The sequence below is a fragment of the Meriones unguiculatus genome, chromosome 6 (assembly GCF_030254825.1).
Source record: "Meriones unguiculatus strain TT.TT164.6M chromosome 6, Bangor_MerUng_6.1, whole genome shotgun sequence".
Lineage (NCBI taxonomy): Eukaryota > Metazoa > Chordata > Mammalia > Rodentia > Muridae > Meriones > Meriones unguiculatus.
The window spans coordinates 95,428,013-95,451,946 of record NC_083354.1 but is presented as its reverse complement, the minus strand read 5'-3'; the positions used below and the strand labels follow the sequence as shown (position 1 = coordinate 95,451,946).

General features: G+C 39.5%; 1 protein-coding gene across 2 annotated transcripts in view; it reads left to right on the top strand.

The window, feature by feature from the left end:
• Pde7a (phosphodiesterase 7A) overlaps positions 1–23,934 on the top strand; it is an 87,267-nt gene that overhangs the window by 45,019 nt on the left and 18,314 nt on the right. For both annotated transcript variants that reach the window (XM_060385743.1, XM_060385742.1), the window contains exons 2-5: positions 4,504–4,564; positions 7,558–7,641; positions 21,405–21,556; positions 23,646–23,709. In XM_060385743.1, coding sequence (XP_060241726.1) covers positions 4,504–4,564; positions 7,558–7,641; positions 21,405–21,556; positions 23,646–23,709 — 361 coding nt within the window. The remainder of the gene's footprint in view (positions 1–4,503; positions 4,565–7,557; positions 7,642–21,404; positions 21,557–23,645; positions 23,710–23,934) is intronic.

Below are 23,934 nucleotides of genomic sequence, written 5' to 3'. Positions count from 1 at the left end.
CTTCAGAACTGATATAGACACAGGATTTGATGAGATTTGTTTTACTGTTTTTATTTATATATATATATATATATATATATATATATATATACACCACTATGTGGTTTTAAAAATTATGATCCTTTAAGAAACATTTTAAGCTTGTGTCTTGGTATATAAAGTACATTTTGAAAGTAACACTGTTACATGGAATAAAATTTTATTCTAATTTATAATGTATAGTATAACTCACTTTCCAAAATGAGTTTTTGCCTAGATTGCTTTTAGTGCTAACTTGATGATGTAACTTATAAGGAGTTGATTCATGATTTGTATTTGTTGTAGGTTCAGATACTTATTTAAAAGTCCATTCTTATTTTTAAAATTAATTTTATTTGTATTTATTTAGTAGGTGCTATGTCTTGGGATTCAGGTAGCTCTTAGAATAAATATTTATAGACTAGCCTTAATTAAGTACTTTAACAACAGATTGAATATTTTATTAAGTAATTACCATTATATACTTAATTAAGGCACATTAAACTATACCCTTTTGCCAAAATTTTAACAAATATTAGTAGAGGTCCTGCCATTTTAATGTCTAGTCCTCCTATACATGAGTCTAAAGTATTTACCTTACAGTATAACTAGTATGCCTGGGTGAATGGTAGCCTCGATTGTGTCAGTTAGCTTTAACATCTTCTATATAGAGTTAACATGCACCTTTAGCTGTTCTTTCTGCGATGTAGTCAGTGAGTTTTGCTTTTAAAAAGTGTTTGTTATGGTAGATATCCTCCCTACAGTAAAAACAGTAATAATGCCAAGTACCTATAGTAGAGTGCTTACACAGAATAGTATTTTGGGTTTTCTTTTAACTGGCTGGTTGGCCAAGTTGTTATTTGGACTATCAGATTGTTGGGCTGCGAAAAGTTAGTAATATTTATATCTGGTTCCATTGTAGGTTTTGGCCAGTAGAAATAATATTGCCCCATATATTCTTTCTACACTGGTTGGCTTACCCTTAGCCTGCCAGGAAGGCCTGGAACCTAGTAAATGGAGTGTTTTGGAGATGATGGTAACACCAGTCTGAGTGGCATCTTTTAACATGAAATGGCAGCGGTTCCAGACATGCGGCACACTAAGCTGGGGCCAGGAATGAATGCTGTATGAACTAGTTCCTTGCTACTTGAGATAATACTTCCTTTGTAGATTTTTTAGGTGATTTCCAGTTTTTATTTTATCTACTTGTGAAATATAATAGCCACACATGCTATAAAATTTGAAAGGCACAAAGCTCTGCATTAAAAAGATTCATTCTACCTCTGTCCTTCGGTACCCCTGGAAACAATACATATTGATAGAATTTAGTTTCAGTCAGAAGGTTTTTTTTTTTCTACATTTTTTTTAAATGATTAAGTCATACAAGATTTCAGCCTATTTTTTTCTTGAGTGATAAGTAAGCATTAAGAATATAACTTGGGTCAGAAGTGCTAGCTTAGTGAGGGAAGTGCTTATGGCGCAACCATCCAGGACCTGCATTCAGTCCTCAGGACCCACAAAGTTGCCGGGAATGTGGTTGTATGCTTGTAATTCTAGCCCCGAGGACTTGGCCAAGTAGATATTTAGGGCTCTCTGGTGAGTCAGTCAAACCTACTTGTTGAGTTCTAGGCCAAGTGAGAGACTATTTCACAAAACAAGGTAGGTGGATGATGCCTAAGGTATATGCACTAGAGATTGACCTCCAGCCTCTGCACATGCTTGAGCTTTGCATACCAATTCTATGCAATAACTTTTTTCTAATTATTTTTCACATTGACATTCTTATTTCTCGGCGATTTATAGATACATACATGTTAAGTGCCTATAAATCTCAGCCAGAGATTTGTGGGTTAGAAGACTTAATTTGACAAGTAGAAAGAACATGGCTTCATTGTGCTAACTTTGTGTGTGGGGGGGCATATGTCTATATGTGTGGTGTGTGTCTGTATTAAATAGTATTATCCCCAAAACTCCTCCTCAGCTGTCTTCTCAGGTCTTTGTGATATCATATCACTGTGCAGATTATGACTCCAGTTACTACTGCCTTCAAAGAAACTAATTTTATTGAATGCTTAAAACAGCCAGGCACACACCTTTGATCCCAGCATTCAGGAGGCAGAGGCAGGCAGATCTCTATGAGTTTGAGGCCTGGTCTACATAGCAAGTACCAGGCCAACCAGCACTTCATAGGCCCTGTCTAAGACAAACTTTTTGTTTGTGTGTGATCTAGTGTGCACGCGCACACACTCAACATGCTCCAGCATGCTTGTAGAGGTCAAGGAATAAATTCTCTCTTCCTACTGTGTGAGTCTTGGGGATTGAACTCAGGCCATCCGCCTTCACGGTGAGCACCTCTACCTATTAAGCCATATCACCAGTTTCATCTCTATTTTTGATGTCCCAGGTGTTATTCTAAATGTTGGGATTTGGGCTAGGTCTGGAGAACCCAGCAATGATTTAGGTGTTTGCTGGCACAGAACTTAGATGCTAAACAGAGGTTTTGTTGGCTTTATCATCCATATTTTGAAGTATGTTCATTTGTGTCAATTCTGTTGTAACTTTTACTTATTCCTTAGTTCATAAGTTTTATTTGAGACAACTGCGTTTGTTGACCAAAGTGTTTATTTAGAGTTTACTAAGTGACAGATCCTATTTCAGAGGCCACGATACTGTGGTGAATGAGACAGGTAATGTTCCAGCTCTTTTGGAATTTCTATTTGAATACAAAGCAAATAGGATAATACTAGCCAAGTGCTACATGGAAGCCGAGTGGCCTCTGATTCCCAACTGCTGGGATTTTAAAGGGGTGTGCCTGGCTGATTTTTTTGTTTGTTTGTTTCTTTTTTGTACAGTTAATAAAATTTGTTGCTTTAAAGACAGTAGCAAATGGAGGTAGTGCCTCGAGGCACTGCAAAAGAGCATAATTTTCAGATGGTTACAGCTTTAGTAGTCAGGATATGCCTAAGAATGTTTCATTTAGGCCTGAGAGATAAGAAACATAGGGATAGCAGGGCTTTGAGCAGGTAGGGCAGCAGCAAATGTGGAAGCAGACATTGGGCATGGCAGGAAAAGTTAGGAAGACAACATGACTGCATCGCAGTGGTAAGAGATGTGCTAGGACAGGAGCATTGAAAGCAGATTGTGGAGGCCATGCACCCAAAGCATGGGGTTTGGAACTCAGTTCCAGTGCGGTGAGGAGCCTCTGGAGGACTTGACTTGTGAGGGGGACATGAATATTCCCTCTTGTAACTTATGAAAGCCTGGGGTTTGGAGAGGGGCCCTGTACTTGGAACACCATCAGATTGCCCTTTCCCCTCTTCTTCTCATTGGGTAACTCTTATGATTGTTTTAGAAACCAGCTTCTATGGAACTATACAGCTCAGTGATAGAGTGCTTGCCTAGCATGACAGAGGCTCTGGGTTCCATCCTCAGCATGCCACACCCCAAAAAAACCTCCCCACCCCCCAAGGGAGGAGCAGTCCTGCTAGGCCACAGAGGAGGACTTTGCAGCCAGTCCTCAAGATACCTGATAAAACAGGGTCAGATGAAAGGGAGGAGGTCCTCCCCAAGCAGTGAACTTGGAAAGGGGAAGGGAGGAGATGAGGAAGGGAGGGTGGGGTTGGGAGGAAATAAGGGAGTGGGATACAGCTAGGACACAGAGTTAATAAAATGTAACTAATAATAAAAATAAAACAAACAGAAAAAGAAATTAGCTTGTGTGTCAGTCTCAAACCTTCCACTCTTGTATCCATTTCTTATTGTGGTTTTTAGCTATGCTTTGTTGTATTTATTTTTTCCCCAGCTAGAGATTTCCACAGCAGATGCATGTATGTATTCAACATTTTTTGCACAGTGCTTTCCAAATAATATATAATAAATAATGTAGGCACTGATTTGTTTAAACTCTATTTGGGGTTCCTTAAGCCTCTACCTCCCTTCCAACCCCCAACTCTAGGTAGGAGAGAAAGAAGGTTGGAAGGGGAAAATGACATAGACCTCTTTAGACTTTGTTCCAGCTGGTTAGGGTCATCGGGGTCTTTGGGAGAATACCAGTCTCAGTCTTCAGGATATCTAATAGTCCAGCAACAGCAAGTGGCAAATGCAGTGGGATGAACAAGCAGCCTTCTTTCTCCTCTGTCCTCCTTGGAGCCCCTTTCTCTCTCTGGGCTCTGGTATTTATACTCTCCCAAAGTCCTCAGAACTCCACTAACTCAAGCTGACAAAGACCATGCCTTCTCCAATCCTCATGAGGCTTTTAACAGCTGGCATAGACCACACCCTGCATGAGGCTGTTATCAGCTATGGATAAACTATGGCAGTACTGTACCCCACACTTGGGATTAAAACAAAAACATTTCTATAACATAACTGAGGTTTTAAAGAAACCAAACCTTCCACTACAAAGTTATAAATGTATGTTTGCTGAAATAAATTTTAGATCATATTTCATTATGTATTAAAACAGGTCTTTTTTTTTTTTTCCAGAGACGTGGAGCTATTTCCTATGACAGTTCTGACCAGACTGCATTATATATTCGTATGCTAGGTAAGCACAATTTTGTATCAGCACATTAATTTTGTTGTCGTATAGTTTGAGATGAGATGTCTTTTATTAGGTAGCCGTTTCATCACATTTTGAAGCAGAAATTGAAGGTTAGCATCTGAAAACTTAATACTGAGTGATGAATAAAGAGTGGCATTTTAGAGTTAAAAGACAATTTAGAAGTCTGGTTTAATAAGGCAATATTTTCAGTGTACAGCTTTTAATTGTTTAGAGCATTCTTTGTGGAAAATGTGTTTCTAAAGGCCAGCCAGCTGCTAAGTAAAAAAGTGCATGCCAATATGATGAGTCCACGAATACTTGACAGTTTGTTAGTTCTCATTCTGACTTGGGTAGCTTACAAGAGAACTTGATACTAAAACATCTTATACATTTCCTAGTTTCACAAGTCCAGTGTAACTACCATCATATATATGTTTTTTTTTTTCTTTTTTTCTTCTTCTGGCATTCTCTCTTCATTTAATCACATCCCTTGCTCTTTACCTCATATTTTTTTTTCAATGCAGTTTATTCAGTAAACTTGAACAATCATCTGACCCTGGGGAAAGCCAGCCCACAGCTTAAATAGCCTCTGGGTAGCCAGCCCCAGCATGCCACATGGGCAATGCAGATAGGTCCACATACATGGAAGCAAGCCAGATCCTCAGCCTTAGCCAAATGTGGAGTTGTTCGTGACAGAGAGCACTCACCATCGGGAAGGTGGAAGGTGGAAGGCGGAAACCAGCTCCATCTTTAAGGCGCGGCATTACGCAGCTCTCTACAGTTCCCCCTTTTTGTTTTAGACGCATCAGGCAAGAGTAGAGGTCTGATCTCTGATATTAGAAATAAATTGGGACTTTGTACTGATGTTCATTTAGGTGTCATCCACCCAAAGAGCATCAGACCCGTCCGATACCTTTTTCTCAGAGGCGGGACTTGGGGCATCAACCCGCATGCAATCAGACATGCTCTTCTCTGGGTCCAAAGCGGCTAACCCTGAGTGCAGTGCTTAGCCTCGCATCCTGAGCATACCTCATACTTTTAAATGTGCACTTAGTTCCCAGTAGATGTATTTGCATATTTTTGAGGATTGCTCCTGACTTATGTCTTCGTGCTTAGATTCTTCTGTCAGCTCTGAGATCCTGAACCAATCTTTATGGCTTATCTAACTCTGTTCTTTCCTTCACAAATTCTTTTGATACAATAAGCCTAAATTTATCCTAAGGTTCTGTTTCTGTTTGTACTTTTTCTTTAACTTACTTTGTATCTTGTGTATCTTACCTGCTTCTGTTCTACTGTGGCATGTGTTTGTGTATCATTTCCCTTTCCCCATCTCTTAAAAATATGTTTATGGCTCTTTTACCCCTAAAACAAAGGTGTAGACATATTTACTCTTTTCTATGGGGTATATTTTGATGGGTGTATTACAGATACCTCAAACTTTTAACAGGCCTGAGAAGAATTGTTTTCCATATCTGTAGTCTTGCTATATCAGTAGCTATAACTCAGTTCTCCCAAAGTGCAGTCATTCTTGACTTCTCTTTCTAATATATTCTGCCTGGTTCATTGGCAAGTCTTGTGTGGGATACCTTCAAAAAATAGCATTGCACCATCCTGATCATATTACCTCCCAATAGCATTGCATTATCCTGATCATGTTGCCACCTTGATGCCTCTTTGAGCCTAGTTGTTGCAAGTCTCCTTTCCCAGCACTCCTGCTGTACTGGCCCTTTTACTTGTCTGTGAACATGCCAAGTGTGCTGCTGGTTTAGGGTGTTCATGCTTGCTCTTCCTTGTGCGTGGGAACCTCTTTCTTCTGATGGACAGGTGGCTCACTGTCTCACTTGCTGCAGGTCCCTGTTTAGAGAACAGTGGACTCCCCTGATGCCAGTGTCCCATCCCTCAATTCCCAATTCCTCTTAACTTACTTTATAGCTTCTAACACTCCTCTGTAGAAAGGAGTTATGTATCCGTTTATTTGTCCCTCCCATGGGAAGGTAAACTATGTGTACAGGTATGTCCTGATCTGACATGTACTCAGTAACCTTTGTTATAATGAGGAATCCGACATAAAAGAGGCCTTTGTAGCTAAAGATGAAGTCATAGTAGTTGGAGGAGCCTTCCTTAGAAAAAGAGCAAGGAGATTCTCTTAGGAAGTCAGAGTTTCAGGAGACTCCTAGAAGGCTCGGATGCTGTAACAGAATTGGCAGCAAAGGGTTTCGGTGCTGGCTTGTCACCTGCAGCAGCATAGGCATGGAGATGTAGTCTAATCTACCACAGCCCAGTTTCTACGTCCACAGAATGGGAACTAAGGCTCCCCCTGTTCTGGTTTGATTACAGAATTCAGCATCGCCTGTGATACAGACTGCTGGTAATTAGTTGCTAAATTACCAGAAAATCATGTGTGTTTATGTAAGGGCAGTGTTGAACAGCTAAAAACAAAAGTTTAAGAACTTGCTAAAACCTTGAGTGAAAAGAAAGGTTTCCAGAGTCCAGCATGGGTTTACTGCATTATAAAATTACACTGTGTTTCCTGTCTCCATACTCTTTGCAGGATGCCCAGGAGAGCAAAAAACACTTGGTAAATGCCTGCTTCTTGCTGTGGCTTTTGAAAGTTTTGTTCCTAGGATTCTCCTCTAGGAAACACTTTGTTTCCCACTGGTTTTTCTGGTTGTTGTTTCAACCCCATCAGAATAATAAAATGACTTTTAAAATATAGGTAATTTTTAAGGAATGAAATTTTATTACCTCCTCCAAATAAATCAGTTCTTAACCATTCAGTTTATTTACTTGGCTTGTTTTTAGTTTTTAGCATACAGTTATGGGTTTCATTGTGGCATTTTCATATATAAGTCACTGTACTGATTCTTCTCCTTCCTCACAGCCTCCCCTGGCACAGCCATTCCAGAGCAGTAGAATCCCACATGGACCTGTGTTTACATGGGGCCTTTTTACCAGTAACAGCTTTCTAACTTATATTTGTTCTTGATTCTGTCCAGGAGATGTCCGCGTAAGGAGTCGAGCAGGATTTGAAACAGAAAGAAGAGGTTCCCATCCTTATATTGACTTTCGTATTTTTCATTGTATGTATTTTTTCATATTTTAAAAACTAAAATTGTTTTATAGTTTTCCTAACAGTCTTAAATATTTATAACCAAATAGACTTAAGTATAACATAAAAGGTCTTGTAGTCTTTATAGCATTTAATTTTCTTAGGGAAAAAGAAGACAAGGAGTAAAAATGCTGTTACAGTTTTACTTTTTAAAAACATTAGATCATAAATTACACTATATTTCTAGATGACGTGATAAATAGAGATGACTAGAAGAGATTAATAATTAGGCTTGTTTTTGACTCAGAGTCTTATGGATCCCTGGCTGGCCTCATACTGACTGTGTAACCCAGGATGACCATGAACTTTTGATGGTTCTGCCTCTACCTCCCCCCTGAGTACTAGTTTACAACTGTGAGCTCCTAATCCAAACCTAAAGCTTCATTCATGCTGCACAAGCACTACACCAACCGAACCATGTTTCTAGCTCAGTTAGGTTTAGGTGTTTTTGCTTTTATTTTTCTTCATTACTTCAGACAACATTAACATATTTTATGCAGAAAATATTTTATAGTAGTATTTCAGAAGTTAAATGAGATGTGATCCTTTTGGTTTATTTAAAAATACTGATAAAATTTGTGTTTTAAAAACAAATATTTTGTGTGTCTAGATCATAGTGGAGAGAAAAGGGAAAAACGAGTTACACAGCTTTTAGTACTGCATGTATTAAATCTGGTTTGGGGCTCGTTCCACTTTTGCTACTGCTTGCTAATGTGCATTAACAGAGAAAAATGAGGCCAAACTTGACAGACTATAAAAGGCATCCTAAACAATTCAGTATGTAAATGAGGTTCAGAGGTGAGCCTGGCTTTTTGAGTCCTCATGTGCTGATTGTGAGAAAGTAGATACTGTTAGAGAAGCAGAAATGGGCCTTTACCACCTACCAAGTTTGCATGGAGTGGGGGAATAGGCACTGCTAATAAAACATCTTTGCTTAGGTGAAACCCCGAAGCTTTTCATAAGGTAGAAATTAATCCAGTCTTTGAAATAGCTCAAGCACTGATTATGTCCAGGTGGTTGCAGGCTATAAAGAGGATCCCAAGAACAGATGCTAGTGAAAGAGAGGTTGGAGTTTTCCAGTCTTGATACATACAATAAGAATATACAGGGACACTGGGGCTGCCTTGAAGGATCACTTCTACAGTAATAAATGATTCAAAATTACTAGTCCTAGAACAGCCACATTTTAAAATGCAGATAGTGAAGTATTTTAAGCCTTTAGCAGGCAAACATTGAAAGAAACGCATGTTTAGGTGGTTTATAATATATGACTGTGAAAACCAAAGTCCAAGAGAAAATAGGAAAAATAGTGAAAGGGGCAAAGCAAACACCTGCAAAGGGGCCAGTTTGCCAGGAATGAAACCTTTTGTTTTCTTTCTGTATCTGTCGTCTCCAAGCAGAGCAGCAGCTGTGTGGGAACTCTTGCTTCCAAGGCTGCCACACAGGCTACAGGGCATCCTGAGACTAGGGCAGCAGGACACTTTAGACAAGAAGCTGACTGGAGGGACGGAGACCTGAGGCCTGGCTGAGCAAAGGCACACTGCATTGCCAAATGAACCAAGAACCTAGAAGAGAGGAAAGACCACTGTGAAACGCTGGAAAAAGTCAAAGCAGAGGAAGGAGGACACAGTTGCTCTGACTCTTAAGGCCAGCACAGTCTCAATACTGCCTGTGTAGATATGAAAACATAGCCGCATCGTGCCTGAGAAAGACATCCCAAAGGGCTAGGCAGGTTAAATTGGAAGCCTGGTAATGTTATTTTTAGGAATGTAAGATTCCTTTAAGCTGAAGAAAATCAATGGGATTCATTACATTAGTAAGAATAGCAGAGAAAAGTTATGAGTAGTCAATAATATAAAGAATAAATTCTAGAAATCTACAAGAAAAAGTTTCTATAGGACAAGGCTTCTCTGCTCCCTCCTGGAACTGAGCAGTATGGCCAGCTGCCACAGTAAACAGCTTGCTGTTGATTTACTGTTTACGCCTTTACTGAGCACACTCTTGTTTGTCAGTGCTGTTGCTTTTGTTGATGGTGTTAAGAGATGTCATTGTTGGATAGCACTCCAATAAGAATGTTTGTGTTGGCTTTCCAAAATAAAGTTTTTTGCTTTATAAAATTATTTTTCTTAGTTCCATTTTTATGGAACAGCTTTTAAAGCTTTTGGGGAATCTGCTGTAAAACCCTCTAGTCCTCAGGCTGTTCGAGACATCTGTCTCTGATACATTAGTTTAAGGGTTCGCTCATATACTCCCAGAGTTTCACTAAATTTAGTAAAAGAGGATTTGGGAAACAAGATTGTTATAAAGGATGTTGGAAGTTTTAGATAGTGGACAAAATGGTAAGTTTTAGCGGGGAAGGGATGGTAGGTATGTTAAAATTACTCCAGTGTCTCTAATGGACTGGAATAGTAGGAAGTTCTTGTATCATTAGGAAGCTAGCAAGAAATAACACAGAATGTAAAAGTGAGAGAAGTAAGACTAAATGTGCCGATGGTGGTGAAGTCCCTGCACACTCCTTTTAGGAGCTGAAGATTGTCAGATTGGATGAAAAGTGAAAAGTGTAGCCTTAGGCCTGCATGCATGTTCTACAAAGCCTGCACTGCCACAACCTTCAGGGCTAGCCATGACTCTCCAGAGTCCCTCTTTGGCGAATGTTTCATCTCCTCAGACAAAGTAGAGATACCTGGGTTTACCTCTGTGGGAGCAAAGTTGTTCTTTATGTCTGCTCCTCGGGAAGTGAGTGTCCTTCTGCTTGGACAGCTGCAGCTATGTGCTCATTCATTTCTTGGGATCTTGGACCTGGCAAAGACACCTGCACATGGTTGAGTTTTCAGAGTAAATGTGAATCTTCAGAAATTCCCGAACCTTTTAAAAGGACTGTAATATGACTTTTCTGTTACATCTATAATTTAAAATAATAGTACTTTTATAGTGACATAAAAAAAATGTGCACTGATACGAAATGAGCTGGATTATTTAAATCCTGGATGTAGGTGTATTAGATTCTTTGCAGCTAGTTTTCTTTATTTGCAACTCCTCAACCCACTTTGATATGTACCTCTTTCTGCCTGCTCCCCCACAGGGTCCCTCTGTGTAGCCCTGGCTTTGCTAGACTTGCTTTGTAGACCAGGCTGGCCTCCAAGTCACAGAGATCTGCCTGCCTCTGCCTTCCTGAGTGCTTGGAGTTACAGGCATGTGTCATCTCACCTGGCAGTTTTGTTTTTAAGGTTTATTTATTTCTATTTTATGTGTTGGTGTTTTGCCTGCAGGTATGTGTATGTAAGGGTGTCAGATCCCCTGGGACTGGAGTTACAGATGGCGCCATATGGGTGCTGGGAATTGAACCCATGTCCTCTGGAAGGGCAGCCAGTGCTCTTAAGCTCGGAGCCACCTTTCCAGCACCACTGTGCACCTCTTTCCTTTTGCCCTAAACTATGTTCATTTCCCTACTGTAAAATTCTTGGCTGTTATTATCCTTTTCTAATTAAATTTAGCCCGTTCTTTAGTCCTGTATAGTTTTGTATTCTTAAGTAGCAGTCAAGTTTACCTCCCTTCTGTCTTCCGTGGGCAGTCATTAATTGCCACTGTCTGTAGTTCCTCTGGTGTTTTCTTACTTGTCCTTTTAGGGTTTCTGTCTCTTGTGTTCTCCTCTTAGCTCCCAGGATCAAGTCTTCTCAACAGAAGCCAGTAAGATACAGGAATGAACCAGGAACACATTAAAGACATGGCGTAAGCTGTGGCTAGTCCAAAATTTTATGTTCTCTCTGCTCTGCCTCCATCTGCTGATTGTTTTTCAGGTGCTGCAATTATTTTTAAGTTGTAGATTTTTTTTTCTCTGTTGAGTAAATTCCATACTAGATTTTCCTAGAAACGAGGCATCCAGACACTGTAGTGCTGAGCTTTTCTTCTGTGTATAGCTCATTCTACACCCTGCTTCAGCTCACATTCTGAAAGCCAGTTCTCCTGTCAGCCAGTGTAAGGCAGATAGTTGCCAACTGGGGGAACAATTACAGGCTCCAAAATGTTTTCTGTTGACTGGACCACCAAGCAGAGGACATGCATGGGATGAACCTAGGCTCCCTACACATATGTAACAGATGTGCAGCTTGGCCCTCATGTGGGACCTCTAACAGCAGGGAGGGGCTATCTCTGAGTCTGTTTCCTGCCTTTGGATTCCTTCCCCTAATTGGGCTGCCTTGTCTAGCCTCAATAGGAGCTGTTCCCAGGCCTACTACAGCTTGATATGTGAAGATACCCTTCTCTAAAAAGAAAGGGAGAGGGACTCAGGGACTGGGGAGAGAAGGGAGGGGCAGCTATGTAAGGTAAATTAGTTAATGAAAAATGTTTTCTGTGTTTTGTTCTCTTAAATCTGATGTAGGGAGTTTGGGCATGTAGCTCAGTGGTAGAGCATTTGCTTACTATGCGTTGAAAAAGTATGTTCTTGGGACTGCGCAAAGGAACATGAACAAATTTCAAGGTAACCTAGCAGGGAAACACCCTATTAAAAAAGGTGTACCACAACCCAGGGTAGGTGAGCGAGCACACCACAGTGGAAGTCTGCTTTGTTTTTTGTTTTGTTTTCTTCAGATTTTTAAAGGACCTCAACGTTAATATAGGCAGCATTGCCCCCCAACTACCACAGGAGTTTTTGTGACTTAGTTTATCTTTTATTATAATCCTTATTCTTTGAGGCCTATAAATGTACTTTCAGTTAATATCATCATGTTTTTACTTTGAAGAGACTTTAGCTGGATATGGTGGCTTATGTCTGTGATCCCAGCACTCAGGAAATGAAGGCAAGAGGATCACTAGTCTGAGACCAGCCTAGATTATAGAACGAGGTCCTGTCTCAAAAATAAATACTAAATCTTCCTGAAAGTGGGGGTTTGGGGGTAAAAAAAGAAGAAGGAAATTGCTATAATCCTAGCAATTGAGAGGTAGAGGCAGGAAGTTCGGGGTGTTAAGGCCAGCTTTAGATAATATGCAGAATAAAGATACCCTGGGGTATATGCATGAGGCTGTCTCAACCTCTCCCCTCTAGCTCCAATAAAGGAAAGAAAATCATCTGAGTACAGAAACTTATTAACTGTAGTAAATAATCAGCCTTACTAAACAAATTCCTTTAACTTAGAAAACTCAACAAATATTGAACTAAGGTGCAGGGGTGGAAATTAAAATAGTTTCACACTCAGGAAGACAGTATAATAATGTGCACTAAAAACTCTAAACAAGGCTGTAAAGATGGCTCAGGAGTTAAGAGTACTGGCTACTCTTCCAGAGGCCATGAGTTCAATTCCTAGCAACCACATAGTGACTTACAACCATCTATAATGAGATCTGTGCCCTTTTCTGGCATGCAGGCATACGTGCAGACAGAACATTATAAATCTTAAAAAACAACAACAACAACAAAAAAAAACCCAACTAAACATCATTTCACCACCAGAACTATAAATATATGCAAAGAGATACTTAGATATAATTTCGTGCAGAGGAATTCACCTTGTTTGTAATAATAATGTCCTAAATTATAGTGCTACTAAATCATTTTGCGATAAAATATGATATAACGAAATTATCCATTTATGTAGAGTCATATATTTATATTCAGACCTTGTTTTTTTTGACTAAGTTATGTTAGACCAGCAGTTATTTATAAAGAACTAGAAGAATTTAATTTTGGAGACATTTTGAAATTTTTTTATTCATGGACACAGAGCAGAGTGATTTTCATGATTGAGATCCTCTGCCAAGACATGCTTCCCAGAGATGTGGAATCAGTTTACAGATAGGACCAGCCCAGAGCCTTCACTGTCTGAATCTGCTTTACTGATGGAAGCCTGGAGATAGAAATGACAAAGTGAAGCTTGCATTCTTCACAAACCTTCCCCCACATTTGAGCTCTTAGTAATGTCTTCATTTCAAAATGTAAACATTTCCCCAAGTAACTCTCACCTGAAGTTTTCTGAAGCAGTTTTTTGCATTTTTATGGATTTTATATTTTGTCTTGTCTGCTCTAGCTAAAAAGATATCTGTTATGTCTTTACCTGGTTTACAAGCTTAAGAAAGGGCTTCTTTCACATAAGGGCACCACTGTGCATGTTCTGTAGAGAAGATGGTGAGGCTGATGTCAGTACTGGGCCAACAGGTGGCCAGGGGCTTGTGGATCCCTCTTGTGGTTCTGCTTGCTTGCTCTTCAGCACGCTTGTTTTATATTGTCACAGCTTCTGCCTCTCTAGGTGTTTTCAGGTTTCTGCTTCCAAAAAAAAAAACCCAGAGCGATAACCAAAAGGAAAGCTCATCTCTGTTTTCTTTCTTCTGAATTTAGTAGGCCAAATAAAAGTCCCAAATATCCTACAGAGGTTTCCTTTTCTGTATTCGACTGGCCATTTACAGCTGGCCTCTTAAATTAATTGGACATGAAGATACGTATGAATTCTATGTTGATTTGTTTGTGTCTCAAGGACATGTCTCAGTAAAGTGCTTGCCAGGTAAGCATTTATTTAGACCCTTAATACCCTCATAAAAAAACAAGGTGGGGGAGAGCAAGCCTCAGATCAAGGACTAAGGAAGTGGATACAGCAGAACCCTGGAGCTTGCTGGTTAGCCATTCTAGTAAATTGGAGATCTCTAGTTCTGCAAAAGACCGTATCTCAAAAATAAGGATGGAAAGGCTAGGGCTATAGTGTAACGGAAGTGTGTGTGCCTCACACATATAATGCCCTATGTTCAGTACCATCACTGTAAAAAATAAACAAAATAGTGGAGGATGACATTTGATATCAACCTCTGGTATCCACACACATGAGAGAGAGGGGGCGGGGGAGAAATGTGTGGACACATATCAGCTAACCCTATGTCTGAAAGAATTATAGGTGAAGATATAGGTCATTGGTAGAACTATTGCTAGCTTGTATACGGCCCTAGTTTTGTTTCCCAGTACATCAAATAATACTCTTATAATCCTGTTCTACTTAGATTCTGGCATGCTTGTTAAATCATAATGAAAGCTGTCAGCTTGACTGTTCTCTTGACAGGATTTGCCAAAGTCCGTTGACGTCAGCAGACAGGGATGTGGTTTCTGCAGTGTCTGGAAGATGTAACACGCGGAATGCTTCTTTACAGGTTCTCATGTCTACACAAATGCAGTTATTTCCATTTTTTACCCTCGCCTCACAGTAGTATTCCAACCCATGTAAATGTGTTTTACCCATTATCTCTGACTTTATTCATTTTTCTTCATTGCCACTCTCCACAAGTGCTAGGGCAGCATAGGAAACGAGGATATTTATACTGTAACCTCAGAGCTCCTAGCTTTAAGCTTTTACTTGTGTAGTTTGTTTTTTTGTTTTGTTTTGTTTTGTTTTGTTTTGGCGTTTGGTGGTGGTGGTTTTATTATTTCTCCTCTCCAGCAGCTCTGGTTCATGTTAAATACTGTAAATATTTTTATCACATTGAATTGACTGGAGCTATGTGTCATTGGCCAGTTAGAGTTATAGAGTCTTTTTTGCAGTTCCCCCAAGATAATATTTATTAGCTGTCAACCAAGTTCAAGATACTTACTTTTCTCTTGAGCCAAGCCTTTCACATTGTCTTTACTCCAGGAATGGACTGTTGAAACATTAAAAACTCTCCAGAGATGTTTCCATAGTCTCTTAGCTGCATTGGTATGGGGTTGTTTCCATCATCGTAGGTTGTTTGCTTCACACTTACATGATATGAAAACATTTCTTTCTGTGTGCCCTTGAGCGATCCAGTGCAGATCAGGCTGCATTCATTGTCTTGGGTTAGCTGGCTTCCATGTATAGCAGCTATACGAGGGTGTCTGCTGTCCTGAGGGGCTGCTGGTGCTTTTTTCTCTTAAGCATTGGTGTTTGCTTGGTACTTCCCTTACTTGTATATCTGTCTTTCCTTTCCTCCTCACTTTCCTACTGCCCATCACTATCTTCCTAGTCACAAGCCAGTTCATTTTGATGATTGATTGCTCTGCTAAAGTGTCTGTCTTCTAACTCAAACATGACCATCTAGCCTGTACTTGTAGCTGTGCCATTATAGACCAAAGCCGTAGTTTGTCTAAAGTTTCTATTAAATTAGTTGACTCTCACATATTTGTCTTGAAATCATGCATGCTTCTTTCAAAGACAGTATTCCTTGAATTTACAGAGCTATCACTAGAAACAGGGCTGGCAAGGTGGCACAGCTGGTAAAGGTACTTGTCACCAAGCAGAGTTCAATACCTGGGACCCACATTGTGGAAGTATAAAGCCAACTTCCTGGAAGTGTGGCACATGTAGCAGCATGGCACACACACAAACTGCATGCATGCCAATGACTTGAGTTCATACTCCTGTTGGTGACAGTTCCCTTACTAACTGATTCTTGTGGAGTTGCACACTGCCATATGGGTGCATTGGAAATGTCATTCTGGTTTCCAGAATGTTCTCAGACACCTGCATTTAAGAACCATTGGTTGGGGCTGGAGAGATGGCTCAAGGGTTAAGAAAATCAGCTGCTCTTCCAGAGGACCAGGGTTCAATTCCCAGCACCCACTTGGCAGGTCACAACTGTCTCTAACTCAGTTCCAGGGGATCCAACACTCTCACAAAGGCACATGAAGACAAAACACCAGTGCACATAAATAATAATAATAATAATAATAATAATAGTAATAATAATAACAATAATAATAAAAAAGAATGAACCATTAGTTTTCATTGCTCTGTCCCAGACTTGGAAGAAGTGAAATTCTAGGTGTCTTTGATAACTTCAGTGCATAAATAGGTGGGCTGATAAGATTGGACTTTAATCTTAATCCAGTTTAGTGGTGGTTGCTTTTCTGTACTTTGCAGAACTTGTGAGGTTGAACTTCACCCTGATAGGATTTTGCAGCTGCTCTTTGAAGGAAATGTACTCTGAAGCTCTGCACTTCCTTCGCCTCCTCTTCCAGCTCCTTAATACGGAATTAAGAGTTTAATGTGATGGCACACCCCTTTAATCTCCCAGTATTTGGGAGGCCAGGGCAGGCCAATCTATGTGACTTGGAGACTAGCCTGGTTCCATACAAAGTGAAAAAAAAAACTGTAATTAATATTTTTTTAAATATTACAATTTTGAACTCTTTAAAATAAAATTTAAAAAAGAGTGAGTTCCAGGACAGCCAGAGCTATGCAGAGACATCCTGTATTGAAAACAAAACAAAAGGGAAAGAGAGAGAAAGAGAAAGGGAAGGGAAGGGGAAGGGGAAGGGGAGGGGAAGGGAAAAGGAAAGGAGAAAGGAAAGGGGAAAGGGAAAAGGAAAGGGAAAGGAAAGGGAAAAGGAAAGGAAAAATTCCATGTATTCTTAGCTAAGTTCAAGGCTTAAGCCTGAGAAATGGAGATACCTAATCCATAGAGCAATCTTGTTTCGAAGAGTTTTGTATCTGTTATTTAATTATTAAATTATCAGAATGATTGTTGATTCCTCAAAACAGCGTTGTTAAGGTTGTTAAGACTTGCTTAAGGGGAAAGTAGTGGTGATGCAGTTCATCCTTACTAGAATCAATCTAATTTGAAATTATGAATTGCTTACTTTTTAATCCTAATATAGCTTGTACTATATATTCATTTGAAAATCCCGTGAAATTATTTTGAAATCTTGTAAACGCACAGTTAGTTCTGAAGTACTTATGTATACAGTGATTTTCAGTATTAAATATGTAACCATGAAAAAGAAATCTGGTCCTAAAAATAAAAAATATAAGGTTATGAGTTTAAAGTATTTAATAATCTTTATAATTATCATTTATAATATACATATAATTTCTATTTACTGAGTGCTCGCTTCTTTCTTCATAACTGTATAGAGACATTGTTTAGGTTATCTCATTTGTTCTCTGCCATCAGTCCCCAGAGGCCAGTTTTACAGATAAAGAACTGACACTTGAAATAACCTGCTTCATTCACATTACAAGGCTAGTGGCAGAGCAGGGATTCGAACTCAGATGAGTCTTTATTCTAAGCCCATCTACATGCACCCTGCCATGCTGTCTCTCCAGTTCAGCACAGGCAGCTGAACAGCATTGTTCATGGCAGCCTACAACACTGCTTCTCCATCTGTCCATACAGGCTAAGTCTAAAAGTCTTCTTAAAGAGCTTGCCCCACAGATGTAGGATAAATACAAGTACTCTTTTTTTTTTTTTTTTTTTTTTTTTTGAGGGAAACTAAGGGAAAGAAAGAAAAAGTTAGAATACAGAAAGTATTTGGAAGTTTTCATTCAATCATTGTTCAGCATAGTATTGCCCTAAACCAGAGCTAAAACCTTAAAGCACCTAATTACAGAAATGACAACAATCATTTCTCTAGACATTCCTAAATGTGTGTGGTTTGTGTACAGAGGCAGTGATTGCAGGGCGCCCTCTTGTGGATTACTGCAGCAGGTGGTGGTCCGTTTTAGGAGCCAAGGGCTCTCGATCTAGTAGCTCTGTCGTGCTGGGGGTGGCTTGGGTATCTTTGAGAGAGGCAGGAACAGTGTTGGTAATGTCTAGCCCCTTTCTCTTCTTTGCTTGGGGCTTTATTTCCTCTTTACTCTCTATTATGATGAGGAAAAAACTGTATTTTTAAAAATCGCCTACAATTCTCCACTTTATTTTTGGACACACACACCCCCCACCAAAAAAAAAAAAAATGGAGAAAGGATGCCTGGACACAGTGCCCATGCATATTACCTTTGATAGTTCATTTGGTCTATGTACTACACCCTGGGGTTGGTGGTACTTTCCAAGGCCAGTATCCTCTGATAATAGCATTCCTGAGCTGTATCAGAATGTAGCTAACTGTGAAAACCAGAACAAAGCCTGGGAAGTAATTGATCCAAGCTAAATAAGACAGGTTTAATCTGTTGCCTGTTCTGTTGTGAAATGAATAATGACTTTCTTCGTATCACAGAAAGAACTCATCTGAACATTGGTAATCGGGGTGGATTTTTGTGTAATTTGGCCGGAGGGCAAGCTTTTTAGTAATTATCCAAATGAAGGTTACTGGCTTCTTTCCCATTTCCTAATTCCTCCTCTTTCCTATATTCCTAAATGGTTTTATTCATTCAGCCTGCTGTCTCCCTGTATAGTGGCATTAGATTTAACTAGGTTGCAGGGGAAAAAAAGGCTAGATGCAGGACCGGAGAGATGATGGCTCAGCGGTTAAAAGCACTGACTGCTCTAACAGAGGACCTTGGTTCAATTCCCAGCTCCCACCTGGCAGTTCACAACTGTCTGTAACTCCAAGATCTGACACCCTCACATATACATTCATGTAGACAAGACATCAGTGCACATAAAATAAAAACAAATAATGAAAGAGATGGAGGGAGAGGGAAAGAGAGAGAGAGAGAGAGAGAGAAGTGGGTGCAGCCTTTCCAACTTCCCTCTTACTTGTTGCCCCAGAAGATGTCTGTATTGGAGTTCTTAGTGTAAGGACCTTGCTTCTACAGAGATGTGTGTGTGTGTGCATGACAAGGGGCAGAGGGTGATCAAGCTTGAAGAAAATACACATTTCCAGCAGTGTTACAGTGATGAATATTACTGGTTTATAGTTTCTGAGCCCTTTATAAGATTGTATTTTGGAAGTTCTTTCAGGACAGTTCTGGAAATTTATTTAATTTACTTATGAAATCTTATTTTCAGAAAGACTATGTGTGTTAGATACTGTGACACAAGCCATTTCACTTACCCTGCTTCTGAGGATCTACTGTAAGGAAATCAGGCATGTAGAGGGATTAACACACAGTGCTTATTATTATAGGATTCTTTATGAAAAAGTAGAAAACAGAAAAGGCTTAGTAGCCACCACCTTCTACACACATGCGCAATTGCTTTCACACACACTAAAATATAGTCTTCCTGCCTCCTGTAGTAGATGGGAACAAATATAGAAACCCACAGCCAGACATTATGCAGAGTGAGAGACCTTGGAACACTCAGCCCTAAATGGAATGTCTGCATCAAATCCCTCCTTTTGGGGCTCAAGGAACCCCTTGAAAAAGGAGGTGTGAGAACTAGAAGGGATGTAGGACACCAGGAGATCAAGGCTCTGTAAATCAGCTGAGCAAAGCTCATAGGAACTCACAGAGACTAAGGCAGCAAGCACAGGACCTGCACAGATACTATGGCTCTGCATATATATATTATGGCTTTCAGTTCAGTGTTTTCTATGGGATTCACAAGTGTGCAAACAAGTTTGTCTCTGATTTCTCTGCCTTCTCTTGGGCTCATTGTAAACTTAGTCAGGGTAAGGCTCCAAACAGGCACACATAGGCCTTAGTCTCCCTCCCAGATGATTCTAGATTTTTTTTTCCAATTAACAATACTAATCATCATAGAGTTGAAGGTGAAAAAACCTTGAGAGGATACATACCATATAGCAAGCAACCAGGAAAGTCAAGAATGGCTGTGTCATGGCTTATGGGGGCCAAAGAAGAACACTGGATACTGACCATGTGCTGTAAAGAAAATGTGACTTCTGTAAGCCCACTCATAATAACATGTAACTGGAGAGAGAACAAGACCGTTCCTCTACAGTAGAGACTTTCCCATCACATTTCTAGCAAGCAGATGGATGCTATTGATAGCTAAGTGTCATAGTCTGCTTGTGGTGCTGAATAAATGCCTTTTAAAAGAAAAAGAGCCCAAAGGTGAACAAGGAAATAGAGGATTAAAATACAAACCATTGGAGACAAGTATACAGAGAAGACTGCTGTTCGTGAGGGCATGCAGAAGATAAAGCAGAAGCCTCAAGTTGAGCTTAACAAGTGGTAGAAGGAATGGACTGTGGAGCTGAGGTGCAGAGTTAATAACCAAACTCTCTCGTGTGCTTTGATGCTCAGAGAAACTGAGTTATTTTGACAGTTTTGTGAAGAAATAGTTTTAGACTCAGTGAAAGGACACACTGTATCCAGTGAAGGGCCACAGTGCCCAGATTTTTTCTCTTAAGAGAATTTTTTATTTCTATCCTTTAGACCCCTTGTAATATATAAACAAATTTATTCCCTGTTCTTTTTCTTTTAGTTAAGGTTATCTTCAAAATATTTGAAACTATCTCATTAGGATTTAGGATTATTATAATTGTTAATACACCTGTATGACTGGATTTGGCTTTTCAGTAGTTTGAAACTAGATGTGTGTGTTCTTGCTTCCAAGTTTCATATTTATATGGTGTATTGAAGCAACAGAATGAGAATAGTTAATGAAAGTTAAATTTTAAAGCTGATTCTGAGTCCAGATGCTTCTGTAGCTTTCTAAAGCCTCTCAGAACCTACCCTTACTCCTTTTCTTAATTTTCAATTAAAAATAGAAATAAAATACTTCTCCTAAAAAGAACCGTTCATGGAAATTAATGAATTTTAAAAACACTTCTGTGTGAGGCTGGAAAAGTGCCTCGCGGGTGAGAGCACTGGCTGGCTGCCCTTCGAGAAGACCTGGATTTGATTCTCAGTAACTACATGATGGCTCACAACTATCCTTAACTCCAGTCCCCGGAAATCCAGTGTTCTTTCAGCCTGCCCCATCACTGCACACACCAGGTGCACATGCATACATGCAGGCAAAGCTCCAGTACAAAAAAAAAAAAAAGAAGGGAGAAGCTGTAAGTGCTTGTATATAACACCTTTTAAAGTACTAGCATGGAATTTGAAGGGGAGGGTGTTACGGAGGCAGCTGACGCTCGTTTTTCCAGTTTTTTCATGATTACTTCCTTTCTTTCAGCTCAGTCTGAAATTGAAGCATCAGTTTCCGCCAGGAACATCAGAAGGTTGCTAAGTTTCCAGCGGTATCTCAGATCCTCGAGGTTTTTTCGGGGTGCCACAGTTCGTAGTTCTCTCAACATCTTAGATGATGATTATAATGGACAAGCCAAGGTTTGTACTTCTTCAAAAAGATTCGACCTGGTTGCTTGTTATGTTTGTGGGAGCCCCCTCCAAGAAACTGATTGAGAACCTTTTCCTGTCTGGATTGAGCTGCTTTTCAGATTTGGCGCCTGTTTGTTGATAAGCAGGTGTAACAACAGTAAAGAAAATTTCTGATAAAGTGGTGAGCACATTTGCATTTGTTACAACATTAAGTAATGAGTGATCAACAGAACAGTCAGCTAAGCTGCTACAGAAGTGGATGCTGGGAAGAGGAGGAGCTGTGACCTGATCTAAGGCCATTGATAAGGAAGCTGGCTCTGTCCGTCACTGAGAATATGTTTACCCAGTGGCTCCAGAGGAAAAGGCCAAGGAGATACTTCCATCTTTGTCAGTTAAATAATCTTAAAGTTTAGTCTTAAGACTGGTGTTTGTACGAATTACTTGCTTCATTCTTAAAAAGACTTTACAGGAATTTTCTTAAGTAAGATTGAAGTAAATGGGTTTGGTTTTGATCTAATGGGATTTTATATAATCTTGAATTTTAATTTATCTGAAATTATTTGTTGCTTAAATTTTATAGTCCAGATTTTCTAAACTTGTGTAGATTGGTCCCAGGGTATCTTCTTTAAAGTTTAAAGAAAAGAATGTTTCTCTTCTTAATAAGTCAGTGGGAACTATTGCTCTTCACTCTGAGATTTAGAACTTACAAACTCTTCTCTTTAGGTTAGATTAGTAACCTGTTATTCCTGGTTATTGGTACTGTGATTCAATCTCAACACGTGTCACACAAGTGTTGCTTGTTCTGTTTTATTCATCATTTTATATTCACCATTTAACTTTGGGGTTAAAAGCTTTTGCTTTAAAAGCCCACACAATATAGGCTTTGGTGGATTTATTTGTTTACCAAAGTACATATTATCCTTTTTTGGGTTTTTTTGTTTGTTTGTTTGTTTGGTTGGTTGGTTGGTTGGTTGTTTGGTTTTGGTTTCATTTGGTTTTTTTGAGGCAGGGTTTCTCTGTATATCCTTGTCAGTCCTGGACTCGCTTTGTAGACCATGCTGGCCTCAAATTCACAGAGAACCACCTGCCTCTGCCTCCCTGAGTGCTGTGATTAAAGGCATGCACCACCAAGCCCTACTAGTACATATTATCCTAAGAGCTAATTGATTGATCTATTGAAAATTTAGAATGATATTTAAAAATTGCCCATAAATACCCCATAGTTCAGGAGTCTTTTTTAAAAACTGGTTAGCAAGTCAAAAATGTGGTCATGGATGCCATTAATCCCAACACTCAGGAGGCAGAGGCAGGCAGATCTCTGTGAGTTCAAGGCCAGCCTGAACTGACTTCCAGGAAAGCCAGAGCTATGTAGAGAGCCCTGTCTCAAAATAACAAAACAAACAAAACCTGGACAACAAATAATTGAATTGTGGTTGGGTATGGGTTCATTGTGGGTATCCAAGTCCCAGAAGTTGGACTCCTCAATCACCATCACAGCTTCCCACTCCAACTGAGCAAGTTATTTATTTTTTTGCCTGTTTCTCAGGTGTGAGGATTGAAAAACTCACCTACTCAGCTGTTAGTGAGTTAGTGGCCATTATAAATCCTTGCCAGATTTTTTAAATCTAGTTTGAGAATATGCAGGATATGGGCTATATGTCGGTGAATTATTTCAGAATTTTTATAAGTTTGTAGACCATAGGAACAGGCTGAAAGACTGTGGTGACCTATGTATAATTAACTGAAAAACAAAATAATTTGGTTTCAAATGGAATTTATTTCTGTAGACAATTTTGAACCAGTTACAAAGGTCATAACTAAAAGGAGAATGAAAGCCAAGTGTGCTAGCACACTCCTGTAATCCCAGTACTTGGGAGGCTGAAGCAGGAGAATTCTAGAATTGTAGACTAACCTGGGCTGCATAGTGGAACCCTGCCTCAAAAACTAGAAAATAAAATGAATTAAGGTGAATGATTCTTGGTGTTTCTCGAAGCAAAGAGCCACTTTTAATTTCTGTTAACTTCGCTAAGGACTATCTGCAGAAAGTGGGTGTTAATTGAATTCAATTACAGTAGAAATGTTTGGTTTTTCATTTCAGTGTATGCTGGAAAAAGTTGGAAATTGGAATTTTGATATCTTTCTGTTTGATAGACTAACAAATGGTAAGTGAAGCATTTGACATACTTGAGTTTACTGTGGACACTAGACTCCTACATTGAAGCATTAGTGTGGTATGTCTTTACCTTAGGCTATGTACCTCGTACTGGCATTTTGTCCTTGTTAGCAACTTTTCAAAAAGCCAACAGAAATCATTTTCAATTTTTTATTAAATTACCTCCATCATGGGTTGGCCAATTAGCATTTATTACTGCCATCTTAATAACTGT